Raw genomic sequence first — 22218 nt, 5'->3', positions numbered from 1 at the left:
GGGTAGTTTAAGAAAGTTATACAGAAGATGTATATAACTTGACTCTTCATGACCCATAAATGTGGGAAGAGGCATACGAAAAGAAGTGCAAATGAAAGCATCTTGTAAGGCAGGCATATTTCAAATGTAAGCGGAATACAAATGTGTGTGCTATAAAATTATGATAAAATTAAAAAGAATAAAAAAGTCTTATTTAAATTTTCAAGGTTGTTTCTGTAAATACTGCACTCATATACTGAACAGTATTTTTTTTTATTAAGAAGTGATGTCACACAGAATTTGGTGTCATATTAAAAACATTAATGTCATAATCTGTACTGTAAACAATAATGCTGCATCTCAGTTTCATTGTACAATTACAATAATTACAATAACACATTTAATTTTACCTCCAGGTCAGACGTAAATAAACTTTTGTTTGAGTAAATGTAATAATTGAAAAATAAAAAAATTGTGTGCAACTTTCACTTTGCATTTTATATGTTCCCACTTTGAAAATCGTACTTCCCATTGTCACCTGTCTTTGACCTGTTCTTTAAATGTATTTCTTTAATCTGAAAAATTAAAAAAAAATGTATAATTTAGGACCATAAATCAGTCATTCAAAAAGAAGAAAACATTACAAGTTTGTTTTACACAATCTCTCTCACTCTCTTCCTCTCTCCCTCTCTCTCCCTCTCTCTCTCTCTCTCTCTCTCTATCTCTATCTCTCTCTGTCTCTCTCTGGCCATCTCTGTCCCATATATACAGTGCCAAGAAAAAGTAAATTAACCCTTTGGAATAACCATTTGTGATCTGATCTACATCGACAAGTATAGACAAACAAAATGTGCTTAAGCTAATAACTTTGAGCTACAGTAGCTCATCTGTGCGATTTGATTACACAGGCCTGCCTTCGCCCACGACGTGCATCAATGAGTCTTGTCCCATGACCCTTTCCCCGGTTCACCACTTTTCCTTTTTTGAACCGCTTTTGAGAGGCACTGACCATTGCAGAATGGCGACACCCCACAAGAGCTGCAGTTTTGGAGATGCTCTGACCCAGTCGTCTAGCCAACCCAATTAACCCCTTGTCAAAGTCGCTCAGATCCTCACACATTTTTCCTTCTTCTAACACATTAACTTTGTGGACAAAATATTCACTTGCTGCCTAAGATATCCCACCCAGTGACGGGTGCCATGATAACAAGATGATCAGTGTTATTCACTTCACTTGTCGGTGGTCATAATCTTATAGCTGATTTGTGGGTGTATATATATTTGTATGGGGATTACATGTAGTCAGGGCCGGCCTTAGGGGTATGCGACCTGTGCGGCTGCACAGGGCGCCATGGCAACAGGAGTGCCTGCCTCGGGGTTTTTTTTGTTTGTTTTTTTGTTTTAACTTTATTTAACATCCTCCATGTTAAATAAAGTTTTTTTTAACTTTAGCACGGAGGATGTTAAATAATGTTAAAACAAACAAAAAAAAATGGTGTTTTAATTTAAGTCCCGGGCAGGGGCACCGAGCCGGAATTATTCTGGCGCTCAGCTGTGAAGCACGCCCTGCGGCAGAGCGGGAAGACGGACGCCTCCCCCTCCCACCGCAGGACCCCAGCAACAAGGTAAGTAAGGATAGGGAGAGGGGGTAGATAATGAGAAGGGGCAGGGGGTAGATAATGAGAAGGGGCAGGGGGAGCAGTGAGAAGGGGCAGAGGTGGTAGATAGTGAGAGGGGGGAGATTTTTTTCCTTTCTTTTTTTGGGGGGATGGGAGGCGTCAGAGGAGTAGTCCGCACAGGGCGCCAGAACACTTAAGGCCGGCTCTGCATGTAGTAAATCTACTATATGTTTCCAAATGGAGTGTTTTGGGAAATAGATTCTTATAATTACCTCTTAGCTGAAGTATTCTTAAGAGCTCAGTGTAGGAATACATTTTGTTGTCATCATCATCAAATTGGACCAGGGCATCCTCATTGGGAGCCTCTTCGCCAAGAACCCTCTTTATTTCATCATAAGTAAGATAGCCATTCGCATCTTTATCAGCTCCATAGAAAAAAACCTGAAAATCTAAGCATACGCACAATTCATAAAACTAGGTAATAGAACAGTTTATCTTACTCTACATGAACCATTCCTTTCTACAACCTCATCTGGGACCATCCTTAATCTCCCTGCTATGAAGTCATAGAATCTATTCTGATTGATTTCTGCCATTTCTTACTACATTTGTGTTTTGTTTGTAAAAACAGGTCATGACATAAACCATGGAGAAAAGTGTCATGCTGCTCGCTAGTATATGTACAACATAAGAAATATAACAAATTAAGCTATTGTTGATAACCAACAGAAAAAATATCTTAGTCATATAAAATCAAACATTTCTGCTATTTGTGGCACCGACCACGTGTCCCCCCTTTGCAGACAGTGGGGTCATGGGCAGGTGGAGAGAGCATCTGACCACCCCCGACCTGCTAGGGAGCTGTATGGTGGGCAAGTGGCCATGACTCCAAACTGCCCACTCTTGACGTAGACCCATTTCTCTGGATTTGAACAACTGAAATATTGGGGGTATGCAGCCAGATCAAAATAGCACTAACGGTATTAACACTAACCTGTCCGTCTCTTCAGAAATGGGATGGAGAGCGGATACATTACTTCTGTCTTTTCATTCTGCTTTGAAATCTGTTGCATTGTGGCGTCAGCCCTCTGATAGATCTGAAATGCTAACGTAACGCAGAATTATTACATTTATGCCATTTTTCATTTTACCTTTGCCCCCACACAATCTAAACATAAAGCATTCAAGCTTTCTTTATATTATGTTACATTATCTTATAGTTAACTAATATTAACCATTTTTTTTATTATAATACCCATGTGTGTTGGGTTAGAAGAATTATTCCATTTAGTTTTGACTGAGAAATAATGGTAAATGAAGGAATATCTGCATGCAATAACCTGGATATCCTTTTGGTGGAGGCAGATGATATGCAAGAAATGGACAATATTATGATTTTATCTCAGATGTGACAATTCCCCTTTACATTTATTATATCATGTTTTAAACAGAAAACAGTAATTGGGAAGAGGGTGAGATGATAGCCCACAGTATGCCAGCAGCCATATATCTATTATTAAAATGTGAAATTGCTGGCTGATTAATTTAATATTAGTCATGAAAATAATAGAACACAAAGATAGCTTTTATGCTATATATATATATATATATATATATATATATATATATATATATATATATATATATATATATATTATATATCACTGTATATGTATAGTAAAAGTAATCATTAGTATTTATCATAAATTTCCCTACTTTTGGCATGCTTAATTTGTAATATATGGTAAAAATCTCATTATAATGTAAGCTACCTTTGAACAAATACGGTGAATAAAAGGCAGCTTAATTGGGTTCCATGGAAAACACTGTCAAAGAGCATGTATTTTCTAATTGGATGTTAGCACTGACAGTAGAAATATTTTCAATAATGACTAAATAAACCCCAAAGATTAAGTTGGTTTGTGAGGAGTTGTCACTTGCAACCTGTATGTTGTTTTATACCATCCTGCCTATTATTATTATTATTCGCAGGTAAATGTCCTCGCTACTTTATTTGGCAGCTTGTTACTCGATGAGAGATTATATTTATCTTTTGTTTTTGAAAGTGTACAAGTAGTCTGCTAGTTGCAACTCACATTAAGGATTAAGCTTCTGCTTTACAGTTAAGCCTACTTGCTCATAGAGCCACCGTAAACACATTGCGTTGTTAAGGTCTTAAGTTTCTTCTTGGGTGAGTGGCTCATTGTCTTTATTGTGAACATGACAGATGACCTCACCCTTTGAAGTAGAATACCCTCCGCTCTCTATCTTGGACTGATATGCTGCGTGCTATATCACTATTTCTCAAGCATATCCAAAAGCAGCTTTACCTGAAGGATTGCCTCCACACATAACTGATTATGTTTCCGACTAGTTTGTCCCAGCGAGATCAGTGTTTGAAGATGTGTCCCTAAGTCTGTAACCTGTAGCAGCAATATGCGTGGTGCACAGCTATACACACTTAGGGGTTTCGATTTCTTGGACGGCCATTGGCCTTCAGGATGATAGTTAATTATTTGTACAATATAACGTTTAGATTTCTACAGACATACAGCTTATTGATGGTAGTTCTTATTAAGGGTGGAACTAGGTGGAACTTTTTAGGGGCCCTAATTGAAAAGATTTATTGAGCCCTTATCTTTAGAAGAAGTAACAAAAAGGATAACAAGGCAAGGACTAAGTAACTGAACATCTATGGCCAAATTAAGAAAAACACATTGGATATAGCTTTATGAGAAATGTATGTCACTCTTTCTAGAACCCTCCCCTTAATATTTTATGGAATCTTTTGGACCACTGGGGGCCCTAAGCAGCTGCCTCATAAACTTTTAATGTGCCCCTGATGCCGAGGAATAAATGGGGTGCACCTGATACACTCCCACAGCAAGAGTGATTAGGAAGGATAACAATACTAACATGGATATTTATCTATTAAAAAACTTCCTCTTCTAAATAGGTTACATTGAACCCAACAAAGTAAGATAAGTATATTTTAATACCCATTTCTGTGACTACCAAACTAAATGTGACAGACGCATTGTATCATGAAATATAATTATTGCGTTTAGTTTTATGTGAAAAGTTCCCCTTGCAGAGTGTTACTGGACACCATGATTTGTCATTGTGGCACCCATCTCTACAAACTGTTTAATCCTCAACACTCATATTCTGTATATTTTTCCTAGATGGCTTACTATAATATGAAAAAGGCCCTTGTGTGGTCAAGGCAATATATCTGTGTTTTTTTTTCTATACATACAAGTAGTCCTGTCATCCGCCATCTCTTCTTTTTTCATATTGCTCACCAGCCAGGCTGTAAAAAACAACAACAAAAAAAATTATGTGAAAAAAGTAGGGATGGGGGGGGAAGTTGTAGTAGAGGCTAATGCAGTAAGAGAATTGAAATATGCATGGGATAGGCGTATGGTTTTCCTGAAGACGACACTAAGTACTGATTACGTTTTAAGCGTTCCTAGGTGGTTCCAATGGTTGCTATCTGCTGTCAAATTCTATGTTAATGCTGAGAAGGAAAAATAAGTTCTCCTCTTCCATTATTGGATCATCTGCTAACAAGCAAAGATCTATGTCTCCAGAGGATGAGTCAACTATTCAGGATTAGCTCAGCTTGCTTACTGCTGTGGTTTCCTCAGTCACCTCTTATTAATACAGTATTTTATGTATAAATCTTTCTTCGATTTTATGTCTGAAAAATAATCTTTAGTTTAAATTAATTAAAAAAAAAAACATTGTCAGATGCAGGCTGACACATATGCATTAATTATAATACGGTATGATAACAATATGTGACTCATTCATCCCCTCGTGCACATTGCTAGATACAGAGTGATATTGTATGGATGCTGTAAGAAGAAGACATCTCCCACAGCTGAATTCTACACTAGTAACTCAGGTAATTATGTTAAATCTACACATACTAATAGAAATCAGAGTGTATAAATCATTTTTTCAGACATTTCCCAAGGCATCATTTCCTTCAGAACTAGGCAAGGTGTATATGCTGAATATTATATACTAACCTGCATATAGTAACTGTATGGTACAAAGGGGACGTGTGCAATACCAGCGCTATGGAATTTGATTGCGCTATATAAAACAATAAATAATAATAATAATATGTATGTAACTTTAAACTCTTTTTAACCCTTCAGTGAATCTTTCAAAGACACCCATAGTGCCCTTATGTTTACAAGCTACAAAAACAGTAAAAATATGCTCTTCCATATATATGTCAAAACATTTTTGTTTCCCATAAAAAAGCATGAAGGATTCATCCGAATCACCCCGTTCCTCCTCCTTTTTTCCCTGACCCCCTTATATTGGCTTACAGGGGATGCAGTGAACTGCAGTGAAAACTAGACAGCAGAGGGGGCAATGCCCCTTAACGCTGGAGCAGCTTTGATTTTCTAAAGTACTACCAAAGGAGATTTGCTATGGTTGTATGGGACACACAAATGTCCCTCTCCCCCACACCCTTTCTGTACCCCACGTCCCTTTGTTTATGTTATTTCTCATGAAAAAAATCCTAATAAAAAGATATATCAGAAAACAGTGTGCAATATGTGTTTTGTGTAAGTGGAACAGCACCTTTAAAAGTGAATCGGCAATAGAATCTCTAGTGTCAGAGCCTCGTACTACATGTAGTAAAATATTATTATATATATATATGTCCGTAAACCCTTCCCTAATGCTTTTATGTCCTGCCAGTGAAGATATAAACCAATTATCCATGGATGCGTTGCTTTTAATTACGTCAGTTTTGCATATCAACCCAAACAAGAGACAGATGGCAAGTTCAAAATGATTGGTTAGAAAATATGTTCACCAGGAAATAAAACAGTTGTGCAAATAGTATATGCTCTCTGAGAACATTGCTGTCATCTTAACACTCTCACCAGCTATAGAAACAAAAAATATAAAAAAAGCAAAGTATGATATTCAATCAACGTGACCATATTTTACTTCGTCATTCCGGCATGATGAAAACACTTTTTTAAATTTCATTTTGTGACATCGGACACATTTTTTTCAAATTTGAGAAATATGACATTTCTCAGGGACTCAGCCGTGTCTCAAGGTGAAAGTTACTTAATAAACACTCCACCGAAACACAGTCTGCTTGAAATCTTTTCCACTAGTTCTTATGAGGCTGTTCCAAGCCCCCACAGCAGAAAAAAGGCAACTATAGAAACTCGCTGAGACTCCAATAAATCCGCAAATTCCAACTTAAACATAAAAACTTGAGGAGTATTTATGGGAGTATCAACATTTATCAGTTGGTGCCTTCAGTTTTTCTGCTGATCGGTTTTGTCTTTTTCTATACTGGCCCTTAAAAGAAAAATGTACAAAATCAAAAGATGCAAGCATAGGCAACAGGTAGGCAATGTGCGCATGCCCGTCCATCCGGAATCCTCTTGATTGTGAACAGGTCTAGAATAGATCAGAGGCGCAGCAGAGTAATTTGTGGTTGAGCCTCGCCCCTGAATTATATTTCAGCCACAGTCTGTCGCAACAGTCTCTGGCGTGACTTTGTAGACTTAGTGGGCTTGACTCTTCATGGCATCTCTGATCATCTCTAGTAATGCAGTTTTCTAACCATAAATTATATCACGTATACAACGCAGAGCTACCGGTGCCACTCTTATACACTTAACCCCTTAAGGACAATGGGCGGTCCCTAAACCCATTGAAAACAATGCATTTTCAGCCCGTACATGTACGGGCTTTGTCATTAAGGGGTTAAACAAAGCCATAAATCTGAACAACACGCCGTATTCAAGCTGAAAGGGTCACTCTAACAATACTTGGATGTAGTTGCAGCAACCAAGTTACCAACTCAAAGACTTTTTGTACACAAATAGTGTGATAGCTCGGTTGGTGAATGTCGCTGCAGAACTTACTAAAAGCTCAGGGTCAAGGCCCCCCTTTTTCCTCATTGAAGTGGCTTAGATCTGTATTTTTTATATAAAATGTAAGCCTTAGAGGCACTATCTTATTTGGTAAATATTTAATGTATATATAGATTTTTGCCCTGTTACATGTGGTATACCTCCCATGTGTCCCTTTTCTGGAAGGGCAGTCTCTTTGTTGGACCAAAATCTACCTGTTCATCTTTTTTTCCCCTGATATACCTTTTTCTGGGAGCTGAGAATGTTTGCTGTGTGTGAGTATATCATAGTGCTTTACAGCCCTAAAGGCTACCACAAATTATAAGTCATGACGGCACACAGGGAAATCTTGGCAAAATCCTAGCAATCATTTCTGTGGATTATTTTTGCTAAATAAATAAATTGTAAATAAATAGAAACTCCTCCATTTAAAAACCCCAAACATATCTTGGCGTTATGCTTTTCAATTTATTTTTAGAGATAGACTGTCATATATAATAGAATCTTGGCAAGTAACAACTATATTATACACTACATTGAAGATGTATTAATTGAAATAACTTTATATTATTCAGCAACAATTATGAAAGAAATAACCACTAAAAATATTTGATTTCATCGACCCTTACAAAAGTGTGAGCTGTTGAAGATACATTGCAGTTCTGAATATGGACACCAGATGGCAGTGTTTACTAATTATTGGAGAAGAATTAAATCTTGAAGTTTCCAGTTTAAATAACGTTTCGTTACGGAAAGTTCAGTCTAATTTTGGATTAAACTTTTCAGTTTGCCACAAGTTTTATAACTAAAATGAATGTGATATGAATACATACTTTTCGCTGCACATAAAGAAGACGATCCCATATTATAACAAAGTAAAATGATGATGCGAATGATGAACAAGTAAAAATATCTATGATCTGCTAACAAATGCATAACACTGTCCCAAGATCTTAAGAACCCTGTTCACAAGGGGATCTACTGATAATTATGAGGAGCCATTAGGGCCATTATCCCCCCCCCCCATATATCATATACTGAAAGGCCTATCTCAGATAGTGAAATGCATGTATTAGCCTGCATGTGCAGGATGTTTGTTATCATATTACTGCCTTATTTTTTTGCAAAACTGTTTGTTTGCACCATGTTAGCACCGATTTCATACATAACCAACAAAAAGCCATTTAACGCCAAGATAGAGTATAAACAGTACAAGTTTTTTGCCTAGAGAAAGCATTTTTTAGGACAACATATTTCTGGTCACAAGTTGGTTAAGGATTCCAAGAGATGTAGTTCAGCTGCTCGAAATCTGGAATACCGGGCAAATACCTTGTGGGCCGCTGCCTGACATCACTCCACATACTCTCAATCTGCCACTACAGTGGTAGATCAGATGCTGTAGTGTGTGGCCACTAGCAGGACAAGCTACAAAAGCATGAAACTGCCATCAGCCGCTCTTTAGGTGGCCATCATCCTTAAGGTGCCAGGGACACTTTTTCATCCCCAGTCCGGCCCTGTGGGTAAGACCTGGCAACCTTACCATGCCTAGCATTGGATCAGGAAAATGTCTTACTTTTAAAACCGAATATCTTTTTCAGAAAACAGCAATCCATTATGTATTCATTGCATTATTTTAATGCAGTTTGAAAATGTCAAAACATCTTGACAAGGAGGCACAGTAATATTTACCTTTAATATAATTATTTTTTGGTATGTCCAATGTGTAATCATAAATTGCTTTTTTCTTCCTCTACAAAATATTCATCCATGCACAAAAAGAAAAATACCAGGGAAAAACACCTACTTGGAGCCGTAGTGAAGAAAGGGTCAGATGTCATCTGCATTGTGATTCGTTTTCTTGTTTCTCTCTGGGTTGTCCCAATTTCACCTAATCGTTCCTGCTTTGTGTTATTTAAGGAATTTTCGATAAAGTAAACATCTTCTCTCAGCTGTGATATTTGTGAGTTGGCACTATCCAGATTCTGTAAAAGTTTGGAAAATAAAAAAAAATGTACGTTATAGTTTGTATTATATTATCCCTATTAAGGTGTATGTATCGCAAAGTGTCCTATACTAGCGGACCTAGGAGGTATAGCATTGTCTTGCTCCTCTCACCTCACCGCCATATACTGAATTATGAATATATACAGTCTTCTCTTGCCAGAAGAGGAGGAGGTAAATTTTGTGTATGAATCTATACTTGAATCTACACTTAAAGGGTTACTCGAACATCGTTATTTAGGGCAGCATTTGTGACCAGAGTTCCAAGTAAACCAATCATTTTGCAAACTTATCACCTGGTGTCATCATAGATTTCTCTTCCAAGGCAGTTTCCACACATAATAACCTCCCTCCACCTTTCCATATATCCATGCAGGCAAGTAGAATAGGGAATAGACCTCCCTTTTTCCAAGTTGATCATCAGAAGATTATACAGTGTACCCCACTTTGGGGAGAGGTAAAAGAAGGGCAAACGAGTGATGGGGCCTGAGTATTTGTATGGTTCCACTGCCAAGTTACGCTGCTCACCAACCCTCCTATTTACATGGAATGCTTTTTGCAATTTTATTTCCTAGTTTGCCATCTCAAATCTTTATTTCTTAGCCTAAAAGGCAAATAGTAGGAATTTGCACAACAACTGGCACCACTAAATGCTAAAGCACAATTCTACATAAGACGCACAAACACACCCAGAAACTTTGGGATACAAATTATTTACCATGTAAGCCTTTTTCTAGGGCCTGCTTTATCACAAATATAGTCACATACTGACACCTTGTGGCAACAACCATTAACCTATCACAACATGACATGTATCATACAGTGTTATTCTTTCGTCGTGATACCATACAACATCCTTTACCATCCTTAAACCCATTAATAGCAATGCATTGTAGCCCCTTTGTCGTGAAGGGGTTAATACAGAAATACCCCAAAAAAGTGTACTTCCCAACCACTTCAAATGTCAAATCAAGTGTAGTAAAAGAATGTGTTGCGCAAGGAAAGATACTTATGTATACAAAGTCATCCATGTACATGTAAAAAGAAAAACAAAAGACTTGCACCCTATCTTGGAGGAAGTCTCAACACCAGATATACTAGAGCCCATATTCCCATTGTACCTGTGAGTGCGTTTCTTCTCTTAACCACTGTAAGATACATTTCCAGAGTCACACATTGGTATAGATGCGTATTTTTCCAACACTTTTTATTTTTATTTTTTCTGTGCAGCACATTTTCTTACAACACTTAATACTCTTTAATGCCTAGTAGATAAGAATTGACATAAAGCTTACACATACGGTGTGAAAGGTGTTTCTCGATTAGGACCTAGTTTCTCCAGAATACTATCAAATAAGAAACGTATTGATTAATTAAGGAAATTAGCTACGGCTTAAAAGCTCATCTCACACGGTCTGAATATTAAACGCACATGCTCATGCGGCTCTGTACTATCATTCCAGAAATGTTATTGTGGTGCTAATGGCAGGTGCATTGATTTTAATGGTAGGTGAAATAATAGGCAACCTGTGTGTGGCCTGATGCTTTTAAAAGTTTCAACCTCCCTGTCTCCTTTTTTCCCTTTTTCTCTTTGCAGTCTCTCTTTTCTTTACCCACCTGGTGGTCTAGTTAAAGAAGGCAGTAATACGGTTCGCTCAAATGTGCTGGAGGCTATGACAATGTACACTGTTGTGACACTCTAATTGTCAATAACAAGCATACATTAAATAGATACCAGCAGAAAAAAATACGGTTTATTTGCTACAATACATGTATAATGTAGATGCCAGTATGAAGGAAACACATAGAAATGTCTGTTCATTTCAAAAGGATACTGGTGATGTTATGAATAAAGCACACTCTGTGTAGCTACTAGAATAGACATTTTTTTCCCTACAATTTGAATGCTAATGAGTAGGCCTCATTAAAACACACATGGTTATTACTACGTCTATAGATCTATTGTAGTCAGTATTGCATTTTCAGTAAAAAAAAGCATGTAATTTCCATTAAAATAAATGAAAATGCACAGCAAATTATACTGACCTCCTCTAGGCGATTTTGAAGGCTATTCAAGGCTCTTGTTATATTGTTGAACTGTCGCTCCAATGCATTTTCATACTGTGGAAAATGTGATAAAAGGTAATAAAATACAAATGACTGTATAAATTACAAATACTCTTGGACTGGAAATGACATTGACCCTTTTATTTCTAAGAAGGGCATTATATGAAAATGTTGAGTTCGATAATTTTAGCGATCTTCCCTTGCAGCAATTTCGTTGATGTTCAACGCTCCGTGTACAAATGCAGTGGTACAGTAGAAGGCCTAAATTGTCTTAAAAGATATAATAAAATAAGTGTATGTATTTATGTATGCATACATGTTCTGGGCCCTCAGCAGGAAGCATGGAGTGCACCCAAAAATGTATTTACTGATAAGTGCCATGATCTAATGTAATATATAAGTCCTTGGCCTTTAAATAATGTGCAAGACCAGGTACACTGTGCTATGGAGCATGTGTCAGAAAAGAACAGTCTTCCATAGGGTAAATAAGCAGTGCAAACAAGAAACCTGCCACCCTAGGCCTAGTCAGCCAAGGCCAGCATATGCCACTAGGTGTCCTGTGCCCTATGTACAGATAGAGCAAAGGGCTGGATGGGAAGATCAGAGATATCCCTGCACATAAAGCGAAAGCATGCCTCTGTCTGCAAAAGAACTTCATATCCTTCGGGTAAATCAGAGCCTTCTAGGACTGAGTGCCTGGAAAAGCGGTATAAGGCCAGCTGACACCATTAGATGCCAAAAAATAAAGGGAAGCTGGTTAGAAGAGTTAGAAAAATATAACATATACATCATATATATACAGTATATATCTCGATCAGCCATAATATTATGACCACCTGCCTAATATTGTGTAGGTCGCCCTTATGCCGCCAAAAAGTTGAGGCATGGACTCCATTAGACCTCTGAAGGTGTGCTGTGGTATCTGACAACAGATCCTTTAGGTCCTGTAAGTTGTGAAGTGGGGCCTCCATGGATATACTGTATATATGCACAGTATATCCTCTTGCTAGTCACCTAGTGATCGATGTACATCTGCTCCCTAGGTCTAGTATAATGGGAGGCTTAGGGAACGTATCACATCACAACTAGATGCTATCTTTATCTACCCTTCCTTTTTTTTTCTTTCTCTCTTGCCTCCATTAGAATCTTCCCCATCAATTTGCCCATCTTTAATCCATTGTTGCCATTTCACACCCCACCAAACATTTTCATCCATATTCTCTAAACCTTCAGGTATTCTCCCTTTCCTCTTAGTCCTTTATTTGTTTTTTACTGTTTTCACAAACAAGCCTTCTCTATACCCAATATTTATTTCCTCGACAGCATTTTGGCTTTATTCAGCGTATGTCCCTAATCCATGCAAAAAACACTTCCCAACTGGGTATATTTATTTCAGGTTGTATAATGGGGAAACACAATTGAACTGCACACATGGTCTTATTCGCTTGCTTTCAGTACTGTTATTAAACAATCAGTTGATCAGCATATATGTTTTTCAGGACCTCCCTACATACATACATCTTGTGATCATAGTGTAAGATAATTTTGAAAGGTAATGAACAAGATATTATTATATCTGATGTAGACTGCTTCTCGATAGCAGAATGTTTCAGCATATTTTAAGCTATAGCCTCACATCCTTCATCACAGGGGATCACATTTATCACAGCCTCCGTTAGTTATGATTATATTGAGCAAGCTGTCCATATGCATGCAATAAAATCGCTAATATTTATTTTATCATTTGGTTTCCTTACAGTTCACTTAACATCAGTTATAATACCGGTACATATCTGTTTCCTACTTGACTGCACAAGATGACTTTTGCCAGAAGATGCACAGGCCCTCTTTCTTAGATTAACCTTGTGGTGACCCAGAGGAATCTGATTACTCAATCTTCCTCCAACTTTAATCAAGTTTAAATAATGCCCTATATATTTGGCCACATTTGCATTTAACCTTCCCCAATTATTCAACATTACACTAGATACCCTCTGCTTCCCTTTCTTTTTTCTTGTATCCTTTGAAATGATACTTGTTAACCAAATTTACTTTTCTCCTTTATACTCCCAAAGTTATTTATTATTATGATTATTATTTTCATTCATGTCCATCATTCATTTCAGTAAAATACTTTAACTGCTGCAACATTGAAGACACTGTGTACGTGGGCCCTCTAAAATATGTCCACCCCGGCAGGTACAGGGATCTGGCATGATGCCTCCAAAGCCCCTGTGCTTCTCTTATAAAACTTCTACTACAAAGATCCAAATACATATATGACATGATTCTGTCAGGGTGTCTGAATGGATAATTCATTCACAGCAACTATTAGCTGTGTATAAAGCAATCCAGTAAATACAGATGTCGAACCTGGGGAACAGATGCTCAATAAAGCATTTCATAGTTAACACACGTGAATAACAAGTCAGCTACCTGAACCCTATGCCAAAATTAGATCATGTGGCCCCTTAAATCCAAACTTGTGTGGGACATAGTTCTCCAAAATCAATGAAATTAATATATCAGTTTTCTGTATTCCTTGTATTTTAGTTTCTTTTTTAAAACCTACCACCCATTGAAATAACATAAAAAGTTATTTTTTTTTACATATCATCACTTACATAAAGAAAGTTCTTATATTGACTACCTTTTTCGTTTCTGTTTGTTGTTGTTCCTGTACAACTTTCAAATCTTCTTCATGACTGGAAACAACTTTCTTGATTGATTTCGCATTCTAAGAGTATGAGGGATGAATATGAAGTCAAAATAAACTAAAATCAACTTTTACAATATATAGAGGGAGGCAGAAACTAAGCTTCCATAAAGAAGAATTAATTGTATACACAAAAAAATAAAGGTATGCAAGTGCATATGTGATGAATTCACGATTGGTGACTCCCTAGGCCTGACCCGAGCTACCATGGTAACATAGCTTAGTTAATCTGTCATTTTTTCTTTACTCTGATGGTTTAATCACATAAAACCGAAAGATTTTAAGAATCTATCAGTGCTTTATCATTTTAAACGAGACAAATTTTATATGATCAAATCATTATTTTGGAGAGGGGTTTCAGCGTTGAATTATACATGGATGATGTTTCCAATGCTGTATTTAGTTACAAAGTGTTAAGCTTACTGAGTAACTGGATTCTTGATCCTCCTAATGTATCTGACAACATTTCAGGCTGTTAAACGGGGATACTTTTGTTTTAGGGCATGTGATTAGATTCATAGCAAATTGGCCCTGCATAATGCATAGATAAATAAGGGAGATGACACTGAAGAAATCTCCTGACAATATGGAGGACCTTTTCCAGACTGATAGTTATTGTCATCATCCCAAGACACGGTTATGTTGTTGTCATCATAGAATGATAAAATAAAATAAAAACGACTTTATAAAGCATTAGGATAAAAGATTAAAGCACCCAAGCTTAGCTGGAGGCATCAGAAGTATAACTTAATCCAAAGGTATAAAACATAGGCAGAATTGTCTGTAAATGATTTGCAGGAGCATTAACTGTTAATGGGGTTTAATACGTTTTTTATTGCTTCATAAAAGTATTCTGCTTGTATTCATAACACCGAAAGTGGTGAAGGCTGCCAGGAGCACTGTCTGAATTTGTAAAAACAGGATAATCTATTTCTGAACCCTGCCGAACAAATGTCTCTTCATATGTTCTGATATATTTCAAAGTAATGTTACGATAGTTAGTAGATATATTTGGTGTCTGTGAAATGAGCACATTGTTTTCTCCCATTAATTATAATATAACGTATTCAAATTAAGTAATGTTAAGATATGACAAGCATGAGATATTACTTTTAATGGGACAATAGCATCTTTGAGTTATTGTTTCTATTAGGGATTATTAATTGATAATGCAACATTTATGGGAGTTGACTCATAGAATAAGACTTGAGTAACCTGAGTCTTAAGGTTGTGACACCAGTCAAAGAGTCTCTAGGTCAGGGGTGTCCAGGTTGGGCACTCCAGCGGCCCTCCAGTTGCCGCAGGACTACATCTCCCATAATGCTCTTTCAGCTAAGGACTTAGCAGAGGAGTATGGGAGATGTAGTCCTGCAGCAGCTGGAGGGCCGCAGGTTGGACACCCCTGCTCTAGGTAATTGGATTACTGGTACTGTTTGCAGCTGACATGTTCAAAATGTACTGTGGTTTTACAATATGTGAGCATCCCATGTGGACAACTAGTGGTTTTGCCTGGTCAGAATGTATATTTCAAAATCACATTTTACTTTTCTAAGGGTACATAGGAAAACGGAATTTGAGAACAGATAACAACCATCTGGCCCTTGTAGTCCTTGTATCCCATTTTTCCTTATATGTCCTAGATAGGTGCTTTAACCAAGAAGGCCACAACACCTTTGCAGTAAAAGGTTTTGGGTATCTCTGGGGTATCTTTTGTATCTTTCGATGTACTTTACCATTTCCAATGTGTGGATCTTTTTTAAGATGTTGAACATATCCATGCCCCGAGAATCAGGATGCAATTCTTGATTTTTTACGCCTTCATCCTAAATAAAAATAAATGAAAAACTGTAGTAAAAATGAATGGTTATTGCTCTAAAAGCTGTCTGACTTCCTTGAAAATGTTAATATGAGAATATTGCATTCATTAAAGTAATCTGTGTCAGGATGAACTACTACTAAGGATGACTACTAAGAACACGCAGGATTGACTTTATACTCGTACCATATCAGTAGTGATAACAGTTGTCACAACAAATATTGTGAACTCTTAAAAAAAAGAGATTTCTCATCTATACCCAAACTTTAACCCCTAAATGACAAAGCCTGTACATGTACGGGCTCAAAATGCATTGTTTTTAATGGGTTTAGGGACCGCCCATTGTCCTTAAGGGGTTAATGTTAATAGCTAACTGAAGCGGGATGTCATTCAAAATATAGCATGACACATATAAACAATAGCAGAATATAAACAAAATGTCTTACCCCATTTGTTGTATTTTCAAATCTTGAACCATTTATATTATTAATGTGATTATGAAGACCTGTAGTATAAAAGTAAATTATGAAAAAAATAAGTTGACGATAAATCTGTCATGGTTGTTCAGTAGTAAGAGAGAGAGAGAATGTAGACAAGCAAGGTACATTTAATAATGCAATCTAATCTTATTTATTTTTATATGAATATTCCAATGTAACTCTGTATCCCTGTAGAGCTAAATGGCTTCATCCATATGGCATGTGGCCTTTTTAGTAGGGTAGCGTAACAATGGAAACTATGGCTGACTTGCATAATAAAAGAAAGGACACCTTTAGTAACTTTGGGTTGGTGAAAAGGTTCAAATCAGTTTCTTATTTAACACATGCTACTTAAATAAAAAATTGAGAAAAAAATTTAGTCTTATACATTCTTGGCAAATTTTTACAAGGCCCTAAATAATGCTTTTGTTAGCTTCATTGTATTTCTAGATTTTCCCAGAGGGATATTCCTTTTTATTTTCTTTTTGACAGATATCCACTAGCGACACTCGTGTGCTTCTTTGATCAAATCGTAATGCTGATCCTTTTACCAAGCAGGGATGCATGTTAGTTTTTCCTCTTGACTGTGTACCTTCCAGGGAATTGTGGTGGTTAGGTTTCAAATCAAGCTTCACCTGCTTTGCATGACCAAACTGGGCTGAGCCATTTCAATGGACAATGGCAGGTTAGCTACACTAGGGTATCATTTAGTAATATCAATATTAGCCCTATATAGAGTAGAAAGATCATAGTAATAAGTATATACTACGAATTACCTTTTTGTGATGGCGACTGGTCCAATTTAACAGATTCCAAGTCGGCATATATTGTTAACACAAAAATACACAATGCTGCTTGTGAAGATACCAAAAACACAATAAAAACCGTGTGGCAAAGCCACTGTGGTTGTGTCCACGAGAACAAAGTGTTCGATCTTCTCAGATATAATTTTCTGGAATTGAAGAAACATCATATTAATTGGAGTTGTAACTCCGTCGCTTCATCACTTACTATGAAGGGCAAACACTGGCAAATTTATCCAACAAGAAGGGCCCTGTAAAATAATTCAACGTTTAAGGAGACTTTGAAGAAATCTCTCTTATTTAAACAAACATTATACAGAACCAGGCAAGCTCTTCCTGCAGCAGAAGGAGGTGGGGGTTTGACCTTTATAATGTTTAGTGAAGTCAATGTGTTGGAATTATAACTCTCATGTGGTCACGTGGTGTTAAGTGCAAAGAGGACAAAGGTAGGACATTGTCTGATGCAGACTTATGTCTTTCATCTTTTTATTCGCTGTCACTGTTCTTTTAAATTAAAACCAGCTGCTCATTGGAAAGATAAACTAAGATACAACGTAATTGGGGACACAAAGTTTTGTGGACTCCATTCAGGACTGGCAATATTCAGCCTGGGAGCAATTCCAGGTAGGTTGCCTTATTTACTGCTGCTCCAGCATCTCTTTGAGTGCTTCACTGTGTTATTTTCCAGTAGCTGGTCTTTAAACACTCTGATACCCTTTAAAATTTCACTTAGCCTCTGCAGTCCTTATGTTGTTGGAAAAGCTGACCGGATTTTTTGAAAAATTAACTCCAGAAACATCTTCAATGCTTTATTTACAGTAAATGATTTCAACATGTTAAAGGCAAACGGGAGAGATTATACAGTAAGTAGAGAATGTGTAGTCAGGAATAAAGTTGTTTCGTTTGCGAGATAAACATAAGTTATTTTTACAACATGAGCAAAATAGGAACGAAATAGGAGCCTAATAGGAACTCAAAACCAGTCTAGCAATTAACGGGTTAATGCTGTAATTGTGTAAGAAGGGATGAGAGGGGCAACAAAAAAATAAAATGTAATCTTTATTAATATGATAAAAAAAACAACTAATCAGTCATTTCACTATATCACTCTTAGCTGGACTGCAGCCAGTTCTACCAAATGACTGAATGGTTACACTCCAGAGTTTTCGCTGCCTGGAATGCAGCCAATACTGCATGCTCATGTGCCAGTTCCCCTGATACAGAATTAGAATAGCAGCAACCAGTACAGCTATTTGACTCTCATTAAGCAAATAATAAATCACGCTCTCAAGCACTAGCAAAGCATTGCTATTCATGATCCCAGGGGGCAGTTAATAATGGTGTAGAAACAGATTCTGCAAAGTGCCCTGTAGTATAGACACCTCAAATGGCCCACACAGGGCTGCCATGAGAAATCTTGGGGCTTAATGCCCCTACAACTAGCATGTATACATTATATCATGCAAACTCGCTATAAAACCCTCTCACTCTTACAAAGTACACTTTCACACCTACACATTTTTTTCATTTGCTCCTTTTCCCCCTCTCCCATGTGCCAAAAACCCTAGACTCACCGCTGACACTCTAACAAGCACACACCCTAATACCTTACAGTAACATATGCACTAAACCATGCATTCATATACAGGCATGCTAACACCATACACCAATACACACACATACACTGTAACACAACATAATGATATACACACTCACACTAATGCTGTATAGTAACACAAACTACCATACACTCACACACACTTAAACCACACTCTCATATACACACACACATTAGCCAACATAGGCATTGTACTCTAACACAACAGTACAGCACAGTACACATGCATACACATATGAACATACTCTACTCCCCTCTTACGTTGCTGAGCCTTGTCTCCCATGCAGCTTGCACTCTCTGTACAAGCTGCCTCTGCATTTTTTTCTCAGTGGCTTAACAATAACTGCCTGGGCCCCCTTATATGGTTAAGACCCCAAGCACCTCCTACCACACACAGTAACATGCTAAAACACACACTAACATATGTACTTACAGATACAGTAACAAACTATCTCATGCAAGTTTGCTGGTTAATGAGTATAGTCAAGCAAGTTGTAACTAACTCTCCTGCAAACTTTGGTGTAGTGAATAAACATCAGTGTTTATCAACGCGATGTTTAGTGAACCATTTTTATAATAAGAATGCAAACAAAGTAGGATGATAACAGATCTGTATATATTTTGTTTGCTGAGATTATAGATCACGTTTATTGATTTTAGATCAACAATTTCAATTGAAGATGATTTCACAGTGAATAACCCCTCAACAAAATGACACAGCCATGTACTTAAATATCATATTTGCTTTTAGGAAAGCATTATTTGTAAACGCAAATGATCTTTTTAGCACCCTCACTAAATAGACCATTACATTAAATATGTTGTTTCTTGATATGTACTTTGCTCAAAACTTTTGTTGGCAATTATTTTTTTTTTTCTGAAAATGTACTTAATTTGTGTGGTTGATGATTGTGTTCCATGAATAATAGGGTAAACAATGGTGTGGATCAATATGAAACATTTCATACTGCATGGCTTTGGGCTTATCCGGTACCCCCCACATGGAGATTAATGAGTAAGTACATTTTTCTATAATTATACTCAAAACCTTTAATTTAGAAGAGCTGAAACTTTGGGTATTTTTAAATAAAAGTTTAGTTAATCTTAGCACAATGTAGATGTTCATACCATCAAATACTGTAAATGTAAAATATATATCAGCTTTATCTAATCTACACATTTTGAATAAAGGAAAAAAAAAAACGCAAAGTGCATGTTAATAATTGGTAAAACTATTGATGTAATCAGTTTGTTCGATAGATCTATCTATTTGTAGAGATCTATATCTATACATAAATACTAACATGTGAAACATGGAACAGAAATTCCCTCAAAAATATACATTGTTGTCAGGAGAGTTCTCTAACTTGCATAAACATGTCGTACCACAAATGACATTCTACAATTATTTGAGCCTCCAAAAAAATATTTATTTTCTCAACACCTCCCCAAAAAATGTTTATTCAATAGTGGTGATATATGTAATTTAATATGGAAAGACTATAATTCAAATATTTAAAATACATACAAATATTAGAACACCATTCGTATATGATTCTCTAGTGAGTCGTTGCATTGTATTTACCCCTGGTGCTTTTTCATGAGGTTCTCCCGTAGCTTTTGTTTAACTAAACAGTTCAACATAGAATTTGATGGAAGAACCAATCTAGTCAGCCCTGTCTTGATCTAAAAATAATGTATTTTATATAAAAAAAGAGAACACCATAAAATGTTCATATGTGCTGCATATTGGTTATACGCAAACTATTTGTATTGTAATTTACTTACCCTTGTTGATTTTTAATATGGTCAACTTTGTTTTTATCAAACTCTTCCATGTCAGAATCATCATGTAAAAGAGCATAATTCTCTTGTTTTATTCCATCCATGATAAATATATTGGATTAAAAACCACTGCCGTGTATAACGTGCTTCCTTTACTGTTAGGCTTTCCAACTAGCCACTTGGCAGGTGAGTTTTCTCTTTTGTCTTAAAGCCACATTCTTCAATAGAGCTCCTACAAAGAACTCTCTGTCATACACTTTTTATGCTGTGCTAACATGATCCTTTTGAATAACTTAAGGAATGCCAGGGTATTCAGTGGCTTTCCACATCACCCACCTGTTCCCTGAGATTGGGTTCCAGATTGGTCGAGTAAGTTATAATAGTCAAGAAAAAAACAATTGGCCTTTGATTTACAATAAGATGGTGATAAAAGATGTCAGCATAAATAGCGGCGTTGAAATGTATAATTATTTAAGTTCATATTTTTCCCATGAGTAACCATATAGTACTTTTATTCCACGCTGATGTTGATGTAAGTTTAAAAAAATCAGGCTCAGTGACAATATTTGTAGATTATTAGTCATAAGAACACTGAAGTGGGAAAAGTTAAATAATAGTATATATGTTAAGATGAAATTTCTATAGAAGCTACCTTTTAGGGGTTGCATGCTCAAAGATATAAAGGAACATTTCCAGGACCTTAAATATTCTTTCCTCAGCTGTGAAAAGAAGCCCTTCAAGATCTGGAAGGCTTATGTGACTTTTTTACATCTTCTCATATTCTATGAAAACAACATGAACATTAACTGGTCTACTAAAAAAAGAAGAGTTGCTGTTGAGTGTAAGTAGACACCAGACAAGCCAGAAGGCTTAATTTTCCCTCAGAAATCTCATGGTGCTGCCACAACCACAAGGGATTCTGGGTAGTGTAAGTTGAACATTGAGAATCTGACAGTTCAGTTAACTTGTGATGCTATTGACCTGCTGTCACGTTCAACTTAATTCACACTTTAATTAGCATTAGCATGAGACTGCTATATTCTTGGTGATTATGTACATTAAATGTTACAGAACCACACCATTCCTATTTTCATCAAAATGCCTGTTGCCCTCAGACAATCATGATAACAACCTTATTGTAAATGATATGGAGATCACATTAAGTGACTAATCTACAGTTTAGCAATTTGTTACTCAACAATGTTAACCAGTCTATATCATTATGCAGTGGTTGATTATGTAAGATTATTTGTATTAATAGCAACGGTTCTGCTTTTCCTCCCATGGTTTCTAAACCTGTTTTTTCAAGATTGTGTCAATACATTTAAAAAATATTTTTCGCCTATTGTATTGTCATGCTGCCTGTAAGAAAGACTACCAACAGTGATCATTACCGGAATATTTTTTCCATTGTATGCATAATAGTATG

General features: G+C 36.6%; 1 protein-coding gene across 1 annotated transcript; it reads right to left on the bottom strand.

Annotated features, from left to right (window-relative positions):
• Window positions 1–207: 207 nt before the first annotated feature.
• Window positions 208–20956, bottom strand: LOC128485445 (EF-hand calcium-binding domain-containing protein 14-like). Its single transcript, XM_053461442.1, has 11 exons — window positions 20793–20956; window positions 17360–17535; window positions 16551–16609; window positions 16022–16111; window positions 14223–14309; window positions 11552–11626; window positions 9309–9486; window positions 4858–4911; window positions 2593–2703; window positions 1871–2047; window positions 208–554 (listed from the first exon to the last, which is right to left on the bottom strand). Exons 1-11 carry the CDS (start codon window positions 20891–20893, stop codon window positions 550–552), a joined length of 1113 nt encoding a protein of 370 aa, XP_053317417.1. The 5' UTR covers window positions 20894–20956; the 3' UTR covers window positions 208–549.
• Between the last annotated feature and the right edge of the window lie 1262 nt (window positions 20957–22218).

This window comes from Spea bombifrons, chromosome 1 (assembly GCF_027358695.1).
Source record: "Spea bombifrons isolate aSpeBom1 chromosome 1, aSpeBom1.2.pri, whole genome shotgun sequence".
Classification (NCBI taxonomy): domain Eukaryota; kingdom Metazoa; phylum Chordata; class Amphibia; order Anura; family Pelobatidae; genus Spea; species Spea bombifrons.
The sequence above is the reverse complement of the archived record's forward strand: the minus strand, read 5'-3'. Positions and strand labels throughout refer to the sequence as shown.